This window comes from Pholcus phalangioides, unplaced genomic scaffold (assembly GCF_987345545.1).
Source record: "Pholcus phalangioides strain wild (caught in Gottingen) unplaced genomic scaffold, Ppha-v1.0 ptg000008l_1, whole genome shotgun sequence".
Classification (NCBI taxonomy): domain Eukaryota; kingdom Metazoa; phylum Arthropoda; class Arachnida; order Araneae; family Pholcidae; genus Pholcus; species Pholcus phalangioides.
In genome coordinates, this window is record NW_028301601.1 from 45798642 (window position 1) to 45813792 (window position 15151).

The window sequence follows — 15151 nt, forward strand, 5'->3', positions numbered from 1 at the left end:
TACATACACAAGTTCCTTAATGATTTTTATGAATGTCTGATATGTACATATTAGGTAGTCGAAAAATGCATCTACTTTTTTAATTGAAAATGAAGGCAGCAGGTGTATGACAAATAGTGTTTCATAATACAGTAAAACCGGTTTTCAATGGAATCGCAAGGGACTGAGATTTTTTCCGTTAAACACAGGTTTCCACTTAATAAAGGTTCAACTGATATAATGTGTAAAATTATGTAACGATTTCACAATTGAAATAAAAATTGAAAATAAAGTAAAAATTTTAAAGATAATAATGTACAGTATTTACTCTATAATTGCTAAATATTTAGGTTTTCACAGCATCTCTTTATAAAACTTCACCCTAAACTTCTGAATTGATGCCATTTATGTTCTTTTTGACTTTCTTGAAAACTTTTAATGAGGGGGGGGGTGTTAATATCTGTTGTGTCAGGTTCAGTTTGTACATTGTCATCTATGTTTATGTAATGCTCAGCACAAGGACCATAACTTGGGGAGGGGAAAGAAACATGATTTTGCTGCCAATACCACTGTAAAATTCTATGATTTTATAACATTGGTTCCCTCTAAATTTATTTGCCACCAGTGCAGTTTTCCCCTCCTCCTAATTCTGAACCTGTTCAGCACTGAAATCGCAGAAAACAATTTGTATACAACCTTGTAAGTCTTGCATATCATTTAAAAATCCAACCCTTACATTGATTTCTCCTGTAGAAAAGTCTGCTTATCCGAAAAATATTGTTACAATTTCACAGAAAGCAACTGTTTAACTACTTACGGCTTATTAAAACCACAGCATCAAGCATGGAAATGGTTTTTGCTAATCCATGGGTGGATGATGTAGAACTCACATTAGCAAGCAGAGATTGCATAAAAAATTTTGGTAAAGCACTTTAAAAATTTTGTACAATCCTATGGTCTATTGATTGTGAAACACTCGAAGTGTTTGTGTGAAATTTTCTGTTGAGAGGGTACAATTTCCTTTGTTTCAGCATTAGATTTCATTTAATCCAGGCTTTTTAATGTGTATTTTGACATTGAAATCATTGGACAAAGATTTTCTTCCATTCAAGACAGGTTTTACTATAGTTTAAGGATCGTCAGTTAAACCTGTCTCTCTCAAAAAAGAAAAAATTCTACATAGAGAGGTTTGACTACATTTGCTCTTTGTGCAGAGGTGGTTTTTGTATTATGGCATCAGTTGTTTGTTCTGCAGAAAAAAAGAATGAGAAGAGGTGGATGATCATAGATATTTTACTGCACTAGTAACCCTTAGACAATGTGGCATTTTTTAAACTACAACTTGAATGGTGTGTGTCCTAATTTACCAACATTGTGATAGACATGATATCTACATCGGAACCGTTCCGACTGAATCAGACTTTGGGCATATTGAATCTGCTATAACTATTTGTAAAGTATTCATCCATTTGCCTCTCGTGCATGGGTTTTCCTATCTTTTAGTGCTCTCTTTAACGTCAGTCCTAATTTCTTTACATTTAGCTATATTTCAAAACATTTCACTCACAACTTAAATGGTTTTTGAACAATCAATTAGTATGATTCTTTTTATGCACGTTACTAACCAATGAAATTTTTCTTAACATTGTTTGCTCAAATATTACTTATTTCCGAGTACATTTCTTTTTCTTCCCCAATATAACACTTTTGTTTTGCATGATTATTCTCAAATCAAGTGTAGCCATATCTGTCTAAATGCACATGTCTATAAAAATGTTATTTCACTGATTTCATTTAAATCGTTCAATGCTTTGTAACTTCAGCTTCGTAAACATTGATAGTATTTCTGGGATATTGTAAGATTTGCATACATGCTATCACTACTACTATACCACACATGCACCTTGTCTATATTCTTCTGCGGAACCTCTATTGCACTGGTACATGTTGGAATGTGCATCTACTGAAAACCTAAAGTGAAGTTTGTTTTCTGTGTAATGCTTGTTATAGTGCTGCTATCTGTCATATATTTTTCCAACTATAAGTGAAGTGTAATAATTAAAGATTATAACCGCCTGTTGCTCTTTGTGGAGAATGTTTTTACACATGATATTACAGGGAGCATACACCTTGTGAATATTCCTCTGAGAAACCTCTGAAAAAACAAATCCTTCTAGTATATATGTAGGCCTATGTCTGGGGGTTGTGCATCTTTTGTGTTCAAGAGTGGCAGCATCCATCCACTTCCCTTCTTTCTTTCAAACCAAACACAACTCTGGTCTATCGCAATGGGCAATTTACTACCGAATGATTGCATCGGAAGTGTGAATGTGTATACTTAACAATCTCAATACATATACAGTGTTGCCTTATTTTTTTTAGTGCTGCCATCTATATTTCAGAAGTGAAGTGTAATGATTGAATATTTGTACCATTTGTACACCTGTTGGTTTTTGTGGTGAGACTAACAGAATATTGGCTCACATTCATGCTTTGAAGTCGGGAACCACCAAAAACCCACCAACTTCAGCCGACCACCACTGTGGCACCAGTGAGGAGGTATGAACTACACTCCCGAATGGAAAAGTGAGAAATTGGCAAATATCTCTATGAAAATATATTCATTTGCTAACAAGGAATTTTTTTTTTTCTAATAGGATAGTAGGGTCAGCCACTCTAGCTGACCACAACTGCACAAGCGCTGATCTTCCTAGAATGTAATAAATTCAGTTGGATTGTTCAGGAAGTAACTGCTATTCTTCAGTAAAAAATGTGTCAGATAAATTAGTGTTGATAGTTATATTTAATTTATTTGTAAATTGAATGTTCCCAATGAGAAAGTGCATTTTGCTACCAGATCCAACGCCCCAATAATTAACACATTTTTTTTTACTGTACAAACTCAATTATGAATTTACAAATACAATGCGAATATGCTCTTCAAACAAGCACCATGCACTAAATAATAAATAACATTTAAAAAAGTTTTCAACATCGTTTTTTGACACTATAAATACATTTGTACACACAAACACAAATAGTTTTCACTCAACAAAATACAAAAATACCATATACATAAACACAGATGATGCAAACAGCATAAGCTGAAGACTAGAAAAAAAAGAGCATGCACAGCATGGCAAGCCATTAATATACATAGCATCGTCGATAAATGCATATTAACGCAAGTTCAAGGCAAGATATTTACATATAGCTACCACATGCACCAAGCAAAACAAAAGCAATCAATTTGAAATTGACTCCCTATTTTTTTTTTGTCACATGCCAATCCTAATAAATAGCAATGTTACAAATCAATTGAATTATATTTGCATCGCTCTTTATCATATCATAAGAACATTAAATGCAATTTTATTTTTCTAGCTTGATTATTTAAAAATTGCGTTGCTTTAAATGCTTTGTTTTTGCTGAGAATTGGTTTTGGATAAGGGATAAAGTCTCACATGATGTTGGATGATTATGCGAGGATTTGCCTGGAAATAAAAAATTGATAAATTCAATTTCTAAGATAGGTTATTTTTTTGTGATTTCTGTCATTTTTAAGGCACTTGTTGTATTGGGCAGGTACAGTTTGAACTGACCACGACATGTCGCTAACAATATTAAAGCTAAGTGCCCTAAGGGGCATGGTCATGCCTGAGATAACTTCAACTGGTAACCCGGCCATGCAGGTTGTCCCCTCATTGACTCAAAACACCTTTGACATTGTGAAATTGCTAACCAATCAAGACTTTTTACAGATGAAGGAATAAGAGCTTGTCACACGGTGCTAAGTCGGGGTTCCCAGAAAAATCTGTACTACCATTTCCCTGACCAAAATCTTTAGAAGTTTCTCAAGTTCCCCCCCCACCCAGACTTTCATCAAATATTTTCACAGGGGTTTTTTTCAGTCCCTTTCCACAGGGTTGTGGGAAATCCTGTTAGTCTAAGAAGTATAATCTGGGTGATCCAATCACGGAAGTTTGTTGCTTCATAACAATGACTATAACACCTATTCCTTCATCTGAAGAAATTCTTGTCTGGTTAGGATTTTGACAATGTTAAAGATGGGGGCGGGGGGGGGGGAGGGGTTTAAGATGGATGGTTAAAAGATGTAGTTTTTATCATCACTGCCCTATGAATAGAAGTAGTTTTTTCTTTCAATGGCAATTGGCAAGTGGCAATTTATTACCAAACAAGTTGTGCTGGAAATGTGCTAACAGTCTGAGTATATCTAATGCTGTATGCATGAATTTTAGTGCCAGCATTTATTTTTCAATCCACGAGTGAAGTGTAATGATTGAAAACTTGTACCAATGCAAGGGTCTGTTGCTCTCCATGTCAAGACTTTTAACAGTAACATTAGCTTCCATTCATGATTCAAAGTTGGAAAACACAGAAAACCAACTTCAGCCAACCACCACTGTGCCACTGGTGAGGTTTAAACCCAAATCTTTGCAAAGTGAGTCCGTCGCTTTGTCCACATTATCACACAGCAGAATAAGAATACTAGTTATCTGATACAAGTGCCTTGATAATGTCAGCAGTTGCGTTAAAAAAAAGGCTAAAGTTTGAATTTTCCAAAAAATATTTTACGTGCAGAAGCAATCAAAAATCTTGGATGGGACACGTTGGTGCTTTGTGCTGAATTGGCTTGGGATACCCATTTGTGATTCGGTATTTTGTCAGCCTTATTTTACCTGTTGTGGATATAAAATTGGTTTCTTAATTTATTTTGATTGCTACCATTATTTCCTGCCTATAATATACAAATGTAAATTTCCAATAGTTATCTGAATTTTATTACCAACAAAATACACAGTCGACGTGTGGTTTTATAAACTTCTTTAACTATTTCTTTAAACATCTTTCAAATTTACGAACTAATTTTCTACGTTTTTACAGGTTCATAAAAACAAGAATTGACTGTATCAAGGATTCAAAAAAGGTTCGACAGAAAAATTTCAATCCTCTTCACAGCTATATGCTAGTTTTAATAAAATATTTATGGATTATTTTTGAAAAAATATTCATTTATCCTTCTGACAAAAAAGCTGCAGATATAACGATTCATAATATGCATCAAGAAATTTAGACAGGGTTTTCAGGAAAATCAGCTCGATCACTTAGGATGGGTAGACACTAGTTAAACAAGACTAGAGCGTTCTAGACAAGCTCAGCCACTGTTGCTCTCGTTGATTTATAGGGTGCTACGTTTCAATTCATATGACTAACCGGTGTACATTGTGTCATACAAATGCCACTAAAGTCATCTTGTCCAACTGGCGTGTACCCAACCATAACTGGAAAGAAACAATTCAAAATCCTAACCTTCCAAATATTTTTTCTGAGTTTCAGCTTTTACTTTCACGGAATTTCGCCCTGAATCTTGCCATATATATTCTAAATTTTTGCAACCATATTTATTTCCCTGGTTTTTCTCTGCTTTTACGGGTCACTGGGAACTCTCTTAGATTATTCGAATAATTAGATTTTATGTATAAAGGCAGGAGATAAATCGAAAAACTTCCTACTGTTCATTAGCCAAAAGCAACCATAGGCCCTCTCTCTGGCTTAACCTCCCACCTCAAAATATTTTCAATAACTTTACACCTACAATCATAATAGAAACAATGCAAACAACAACAACAATGCAAAAAATTCGCAACTGCACACATTTTTAGAAACATAACACTAAACAAATTTGATTAAAATTACCAATTCTAATTAGTTAAATTACTTATAAGTGTAAAATTTTAGGAGTACAAAAATAATAAGTGCAATCATGTAATTATATCGGCATTAAAGATACTTAAAAATTTCGCAGCATTCATATAAATGTACTACACTCTTAATATTATCACTATACTCCATCTGAATCCCCTCTGGATTCCTATTTGATGTTCCTCAAACACATACTGACAAGAGCGAGAAAACGCAGCACAGGGAAGCAAAAGCAATCATAGTTATAGCTACTATCACTGACCTGCGGACGACTTCCCATCGAATAAGCTCTGACTGGCCTGATGTAATCGTCTGACATGTCCTCTGTGTCTGTGAGTAGAGATTTAACCTGATAATATTGCAATGGGGAAAAAAAAATTGTAAAAATTCTGATTCATTTGTAAAAAAAACAAACTATCAAAGTCACACCTTTTACATCAGTTGTAACATGTAATGAAAGTGTGACATTTTAAAAATAACCACTTACCTTGTCCAGGTGATACACTTCTGACTTGGAGGTATCAGTTGAAGAATTAACAGATGTATCTGAAGAGCAGTTGTTTGTCTGAAAACTGAACCTCTCTGGATTTCCGGATAACACTAGAAGGGAATAAAAAAATACAATTATAAGAGAAACGGAACACAATTCAATATTATTACTAATAAATACGTCGATTTACATATTTATTAGTTATTCTGGTAGCATAAAGGAATGCTCTATTTTATTACATGCCATTTTATCAGGAATCATTGTTTTTTATTTTATTTTGTAAAATATGTTGAAATACAGCACAAAAGAGCTCGATGTGAAGAAACATTGCTAAATTTAGCTGAAGCCCTAAAAAAAAAAAAATAATAATCAGATTTTTTTAAGGGCAAGGCTTTTTTAAATATTGTGCTTCACCTGAATGAATGCCAGGACTCTGCCACCAGACTTATCCCATTGCTGAATCTCTTCCTGCCCAGTTTCGTCGCAGTGGGAAGTGCAAGTGATACTGGGAGAAAGTGTCTCTCTCTGGAACAGTCTGAGTGTGTCATTTTGATGTCCTTTCAAGTGTCCTCCTATGTTTTAGAAAATTTGTCCTTTTGTCCTCTTTTTCAAGTTTCCGGAATTACTTTTTTCCCTGAGGAATTTTTTTTCACAATGAAGCACATACATATATCTCGTTTTTTCCCTCCCATCTATTTTAATATTGTCGAAATCCCTGAAATACAAGAGCCCAAGTTGCTTCTAGGAAGGACATATGCTTCAGGATAATATGGAAAAAGAGTCTGAAAAACAGCTCTAGAAGAACAAAATTACAACATTCATTTTAAGAATACCATTTGTTTGTTCACCAGCAGATAATGCTGTGTACCAGAAGGGGGGAAGAGCCGTGTTACTTCCTTTCCATTCAGAAATAAAGAAAATAGGATATAAATAACACTCAATGCTGATTCCTATGATGAAATCACATCTGGCAAAAAAGCAATGCTCCCGAAAGAAAAGAAAAACATCTGAGGGTAGACAAGGAAAACTTTTTCCCCTTGCATCAGGCAAAGTAATAAAACTGACCAGACTGTGTGAAAACTGTTCATTATAAGTGGTGGTGCAAGACAGATAATTTTTTTCTTTTTCCTTTATTTAGCTGTTTAGTTGGGAAAAATGATTGTGCGGAGAGGGGGCACAGGTTTTTTTTAATGGTGTTAAAAAGTGTTCTGGAAATTAGGAAAAAATGTGAAATCAAGAGTGCACGTGTCCTCCTTTCTAAGTTTGTTAATCTGGTAACCTTGATCTAGTGTTTTTCCAATGCTACCATCTATATATAAAATTGTGAGAAGTTTAATGATTGAATATTTGTACCAATGCAGGCCTGCTGCTCTACACGGCAAGACTTTTTAACAGGGAGATTGGTTTGCATTCGTGCCTCAAAGATGGGAATCACAGAAAACCAATTTAAGCCAATCACCACTGGGGCGAAGGTGGGGTTTGAGCCCAGGTTCTCGCTATGCGAGTCGGTCACTATGACCACTCTGCTACCATAGCGGCTCATTCTGATTCATTTGGATTTTTTTTTTTTCAAATTTTCAAAAGTATGATATTTCAGCAAAATTCTAGAACCTACTAACAGAGTAGTAATTATGCATAAGCTGGGCATGATTTATGCATGGCCAAAATCATGCTTCAAAATTCAAACAATCTATCTCTACTAACCACCCCAACATTGTTTACTCCAGTATGATGGGGAGGGGAGACTTCTATAATGTCTACTCTGCACAGGACCCACCTGAATCAAAATTAGACCCTACTCATTTGATAAGCGTGGTTTTTATTTAAATTTTAGACGTTCCCGATTTCATATAAAATCATTCAAAACTTTTTTAGTTGGGTAAATTGAATTTAAAAAAAGCAGCACTAATTGAAAAAGAAGAGATGACGTAATTAGGAAAAAATAATAAGAACATATCTTCATATTTCAACCTCTTTACTTACACGGGTTAGATATCTCGGTCTAGGCGATTCTCATAGCGAGATCATATAATACAGTGTCTCCTGAAATACAACATTCTATATTTTTTAAAACACAGGCAATAATTTTTTTTCCCATGTAATAGCATTTGGGGTACCTCACATTTACTTTAATACAATGAAACCTTTGTATTATAATAAACCTGCCTATAACGATATTCTCTTTGGTGCCGACAGCATTCCTGTTCAATAGGAAATTATGCAACTGTCTACAACAATATTTTTCTAGGGCTCTACAGTATTGTTATATAGACAGGTTTTACTGTATAACCCCTCAAAATTTTTTCTCTTCTGGATATTTCACTACTTGCCAATTAAAGGGCTAAACTGAACAACTCATTCCATAGCAATCAAGTTCACTTTCAAGGAACATAGAATCCACAGTCTATACTTGGGTCATCATGTATCATGTATCACCCCTCAATTATTTTATTACAATTAATAAGCTTTTAACCTTGTTAATCGACCAACAACCTTAGTAAACTTCAGCTGACATTCTCACAACCCTTCCAATAATATTTATCCAGAAATATTTTTCTTCTCATACTCCCTTTAAGACTGATTGCTTTATGGCAGTATCTAATTAACTACTCAATTGTGAAAATTACTTTACATACCTTATTACACTATACTACGAGACAATGTGGTGTTAATTCAGGTCTCCTAACAACTGTGATACAACAAAGCTCCACCATACATATTTTTTTCATTATTTTCTAATTATTTTAACTTACAAAGATAAAACTTCCAAGATTTGTAATTCTAGTCATTTTTGTCTAGACATAGTTATTTTATGTATAGAGTAGCACGTCATATATGAAAATCGAATAAAGATGACATCATAAGCAGGGCAAGAATAGCAAGTGAGCCCGATTCTCTAATTATTCTGGCAGGAATATTAGTACGTGCTAGACATCACATGAGGTCTAATTGTATTTTATTTATATGCAAAATGTATTAGTGAATGATGCGAATAATGTATTAGAAAATAGATAAAATAGGAATAAAAGAAACCAACCTCCTGTGGTCTTTGGCAATGATGATGAAAGAGGCGCCATGTCTAGATATCCCTCTGTATGGCTGGAGCTTGAGGACAAAGGAGAGGCGACAGGAGCAGTAGAAGCAACTGGAGCCATGTACAAATATCCTTCTATCGAAGGTTTAGGAGAGCTGTTACTGACTAAAATGTTATTTTTAGGTTCTTTAGTTGAACTAGTATCACTCACACTTGAGTTCTGCACTTTTGCTGCAAGCGGACTCATTGGCAAATAATCACCTACAAAAAAGAAAAAAAATGCAATCACACGCACATAAATGGAAATCGATATAACATGACACCATTAGCAAATGTGACCCATATCTCCAGCACAATTTCGCAACAGAACCCATGGTTGCAAACCACTTATTAGAGGAATATATGCACTGCCCCTACTTCAGAAGTCAAATTTTAGCAACTTTGGTAATTACAAAAGGGGAAAAATATCAACTTTACCCCCAAAGGTGCAGCCAATGCTCGTTATAAAGGCGCATCTACATAGGCTCACTCATTCTGACCCCTGTTCACCATGGTTGTGCTTTGCAAATTTGCTGCGATCTTTCTCGTCCTCTTTTTTTCTTCTCTCCTCCTCCGCAATCCTCCCAAGTTTGGTGTTTGTTTAGTGTGTGTTGCTTGGCTTGCGATGAAATATTTTGTGACAGCCGTACACATGAATGGCAAATCCCAACAAATCACACAAGGACAACTCATACGCAGACACACCTTAAGCAACAAACCAACATTATAGTGACCATTCAATCATAATGACTGATAGGATAAGTCTAAAAAATTTTCATGTTTTATTCTATTCCATAAGTTTTACCTTTCACTATAATGACCATCTGATTCAGCACAGAGAGCTCAAATTCACATCAACCCATGCTTTTACAAAAAAAATGAGTTGCTACCCTAGGTTCCATTGCAAAAATTACCTTGAAATGTACTACCATCCCTCTCATATTGGCAGCAGAGTTTAGGGACACGTTGTGCGACATATATTGAATTTCACAAAAAATTTAAAGAAAGAAAAACATGATTTTCACCTGGAGGTGATGATGGCGAAGTCATCTCAACATATTCATAATTTTGTGATGCTGATACCGTTGTAGTAACTGTAGGAATAGCTGCAGTTTTTAGGCTCTCCCTTTCCGATGGAGTGAGATTAAGGTACAATGATGGACCAGATGGTGCAGAGGAGCTGTAAGCATTTCCCACAGTCATCTGCATGTAATCACTTGTTTCTTTAGACCCTGGAGCTAATCAAAAGTTTTCCCCATAATTTTATTTTTTTGTAGTTCTTAAATTGTGAAATTAGGAAATATCAAAGGCAATAAAATGATAATTCTGAAATAGATTCATAAGAGAGATGCATGAAAAAAAATTACCTTTCATAGACATGGGCATATAGTCATCTAGGGCTTCCTCTTTGATTGGTGGTTCAATCATAAGAGTGTTGTCAGTGGGCATGTTGTGCACATATCGTCTGTAAATAAGAAAAGCGTCTATTCAGAAACCTAATAAAACATTTTTAATAATAGTTTCTTTACCTCTAGTTGCTACCATTACGCCTTCGAAGTTATTCACTAGTGTCAGTGATATTTTCCACTGGAATAAAGTTTGTGGTTTGTAAATGAGTTAATGTATGATAGTTGGTCACTCACCCATGTGTGAAGTCATTTGATCCAGTTCCGCCATCATATTCATCAATAGACAATGAGCTACCTGCGCTGTCTGTGGAACATACAGTGGAACAAGGACTAAGGGGAAGAAAGAAAAAAAACAACCCTTCAGACAATCAATTTATAAAATTTTATTGCATCATTTTTAATACCTACAACTTTGCTTTGTTTTCAATTTATGTTCACAATCTTGGTCTATGGACATGGAAGCAATTTACTAGTTTTAATTCTGAGCATGAAACTTCACAATCACTCTTCTGATTTATGCACACAACATCTACAATATATAAAACCAATGAAATGCAACGATTTTCGACAAATATGAAATAAAAACCAAGCGATGCAATAAAAATAAGAAAATTTATTCATCTTGCAGCAAAGATAGCTGTTTTTGTGTAATCCACAATATATTTTATAATAAAAAAAAGATATGGTTAGAAATTCAGTTTCAATGATAAAAGGCTCATTCATGAAAGAAACTCAGTTTGAAAAAGGATCTCAAAAAAAAAAAAAAAAAAACTGAGGGGGCCTGAGTTTTTTAAAACTAATCAAGATGGCACTAGATATACAGGGCGGTCATAATACCATATATTGCATATATACCAGCCCCTGTGGCCATAAAAAAATAGATGCACGCAAATGAAATTAGAGATATAGATGTTTCAGAGTATGAGAATGGAAAGAAAAAAAACTCTGTGATTAACTGCTGTGATTACAATCACAGCAGCAAAATTTCGAAAAATTTTAATGCCAACACAAACTTTTATGCATTAAAAAGCAATCAGCACAATGAAAAACCATGAACAGAATTGAATCAATTTCTGTAGCATGATAAACATACCACTAGATGCAGCCAAAGAAATGTGTGGTAATAACTAATGCAGCTAATCACTTTACTGCCGTAGGAAGTCCCCACCAAGGGGTCAGCCTATCAACCCCTCGGTAAGATCTTTTTTTGACTGTGTCCTGCACCTGGCATTTATGGTGCTGCTACAGGTACTGTTACAATGCCATTCATGGTTTTTCACTGCACTAATCCCCTTAACCATGAAAACATTTATGTGTTGCAATCTGAATTTTTCGAAATTTTGTTGCTGTAACCATAATTTAAGAGCTAGGTTTTAGTTTTTCTTCTCATTCCCGAGTGCATAATGACAAGAGTAAGTTCCAGATTTTATTACAGTGGTTACAACGATACTAGATAAAAAGATAAATTCCCTCTATAAAGATATTTTTTTAGGACTTGTTTGGAAATGTCTATAGCAGCAGTTTTCAACCTTTTTTTGACTCCAGGAGCCTTTTCTAATATATAATTTCTATGGCGGAGCTCCATAAGCCTCTTTTCTATATATACATCGAAGTTACTGATTTATTTTTATTTTAAAATATTTATAATTATTTTTCTCACATTTCGTGTTTTTTTTATTTTCCTCAAGTGGTTCCATAGCCCCTGGGAGCCCCAATGGCTCCACAGAGCACTGGTTGCGAACCACTGGTCTATAGTGCAATATTAAACTTTTCTGCTTCTCGATATAACGATAATCCCTCTACAGTGATATATTTTCTTTGTCTGCAGAGTATTGTCATATCGAAGTTTCATTATAGTTAAATTTCCACATGTGTGATGCTAATGGTAATGCTGTTTCATCAAAAAAATTATGGTAATAAAGTAAAACCTCACTACAATAATACTCGATGTAGCTATGCATCTCTCCACAACATCTTGTTTGGAAATGCCTATAGCAGGGGTTCTTAAACTGTGGGACTCCAACCTTTGCCTATAGCAGGGGTTCTTACACTGTGTGCCTCCAACCTTTGCCTATAGCAGGGGTTCTTACACTGTGTGCCTCCAACCTTTGCCTATAGCAGGGGTTCTTAAACTGTGCACCTCCAACCTTTGCCTACAGCAAGGATTCTTAAACTGTGTGCCTTCAACCTCTGTCAGGGGCGCCGGGGAGCTGTGAACCTGACAAAGGTTTTTCTAAAATATTCTTTATTAAACAGCTCTGGGGAGCTGGCAGAGCTAAGCATTGAATAGGATAGTCGACTCAGATTCGGTAGGTAAAGAACTTGATTCTGATCTTCTTTGACTAGATTCAACTCTGTGGACCTTGATGGTCAAATTCATAATAGAAGATGAGCAACTTTAAAAATTTTCAAAATAATAAAAAACATTTTGAAAAAAATTTTCTTTAGGCAATTCAAAACTTCCCAAAAAGTTCATGTACATAAACTACATATACAGCATTGGCGTATGAAAAAGGGGGTTTGGGGTTCTAACCTCCCCCAAGCCGAGATTATAGTGTTATTTTGCAGGAAAAAACTTAACCTCCCTTCAGAAGGGAAAAAATTGCAAAACCCCCTTCCACTTTGAGATAATTTTGCGTACGCCTATGATATACAGTAAAACCTCTCTTTTGCAGACACTAGCAACACAAAAAAAAATTGTCCACAGAAGAGAGGTGACCATTACATTAATAAGGGTTTGAAATGTATTTTATTATGTTTGAAATGTGTTTTTATTATATAATGAGAAATTATTTGGCCGCAAAAGAGAGGTGACTACATCTGAGGGGGTGTTTGTTAGGGGGGGGGGGTTTACTGTAAATGCATATGTGAACATTGGACCGTTCCAGTTTTATGAAGAGCCCAGAATGTAACTGATATATTTCATACCTGAGAGGGTTAGATATTCCAGGAGGAGAATATGAAATGGTATGCGTGAAACTAGAATGTGATCGCAGAGATTCCACAGGATGATTCGGTGATGCATAATAACTTCTATGGATGAAAAATAACATTTAGATCAAAATAAAATTATAAATCTTTGAAAAGAAAGGAAATAAAAAAAAATCAATATTCCGTGTTATAGCTGCAGTGGCGTTAATAATTTAGAAAATATTTAATCTCACACCATATATTGAAAACATAGAGTTGTCAGACTATAACAACTACGAAAATTAAGAAAGGACATGAACATCTGATGAAAACTAAACAAAATTAAATCATTTATTTTTGAATATCAAAGAACCATAGTCTGAGACTACTTTGTACCTGCAGGGGTTACTTTGTACCAATGGTGAAAAATAGATTCAAGGTTAGCGGCTATTCTTATGAATATTCCTGAACAGTTTTGATTTTGTGCGACAGGAGACGTTATCAGTCAACTCAGGTATTCGAATTAGTGATTCATTCGTCATTTTGGATATCATTTGCTAAATTTTAGATATCTAAAAATCGAGTACAAATACATTTAATACATTTGTGCTGCGCAATGTCAGCTGGAACTTTTGTCAAAAAAAAAATCAAAAAAATCAAAACCTGTTTGGAGATATTCATCAGAATAGTTAAACCTAATGTTAAATCCCTTTTTCGCATTGGTGCAAAGTGGCCACGGATTACTACGGTACTTTGTTTGTGCAAAGATTCACATTTTAGTTGATAACAGAAGCTTAACTGAATTATTTTGCTTATGACTTGATAACCCTTTAAAACCAGGAAACTTTTGAAAGCATGAATTTATGTTAGTATCTAACCGCACAATCGTTCGGACTTGAGCTTAAAGGGATAATGGGAAAAGACATTTATCTTTACTGAACAAAAAGAATGAAATACAGTGAAACACGTATATAACGACTTTCAAGAAATTTTTAAAATGAGTTATTATAGATGGAATGTATTAACACTATGAAAAGAGCATCAGAACTAAACAGTAATATCATTACATAGGCTATTATCATTATAGAGGGTATCGGCTGGATTCTCACAGTGAGGATCCAGGTTGGAATTTTGTTGGCGACACAGTGGTGTGGTGGTTAGCTAAAAAATAGGTATTCTGTAGTTTTCTAACTTTGAGGCAAGAATATGAGATGGTCTCTCATTTGAAAAATATCTCGCTACAGAAAGCTTGCTTATTATTATTTTTGAAACATATGACAACCATATTTTTATGGGCATCTTTTTATCAGCCACCTCGTTGGGCATTTTGCCTGTTGTGGCGTTGTATTTGTATTTGTATTAACATGATAACATGGAAATTTAGGAATTTGTCATTTTCACTTCAGAATATAGAAGCTAGATAGCAGCAGCAGTACAATACGAAACATGCTTAACTCTGACAACATAAATATATCAGGGCAACGTATGTACACACCCAACACATTCCTGCACATACTGATTTGTTCAAAATACCCTTCAGGAATACTTATGAGATGCATGTACTTA

General features: G+C 34.8%; 1 protein-coding gene across 4 annotated transcripts in view; it reads right to left on the reverse strand.

The window, feature by feature from the left end:
• Positions 1-15151, reverse strand: part of LOC149084387 (uncharacterized) — a 36943-nt gene that overhangs the window by 10978 nt on the left and 10814 nt on the right. For all 4 annotated transcript variants that reach the window (XM_089234783.1, XM_089234781.1, XM_089234782.1 and 1 more), the window contains exons 7-13: positions 13604-13708; positions 10910-11005; positions 10634-10731; positions 10292-10504; positions 9231-9488; positions 6191-6303; positions 5966-6052 (exon numbers count right to left, since the gene is read on the reverse strand). In XM_089234783.1, the coding sequence (XP_089090909.1) occupies positions 5966-6052; positions 6191-6303; positions 9231-9488; positions 10292-10504; positions 10634-10731; positions 10910-11005; positions 13604-13708 (970 nt within the window). The remainder of the gene's footprint in view (positions 1-5965; positions 6053-6190; positions 6304-9230; positions 9489-10291; positions 10505-10633; positions 10732-10909; positions 11006-13603; positions 13709-15151) is intronic.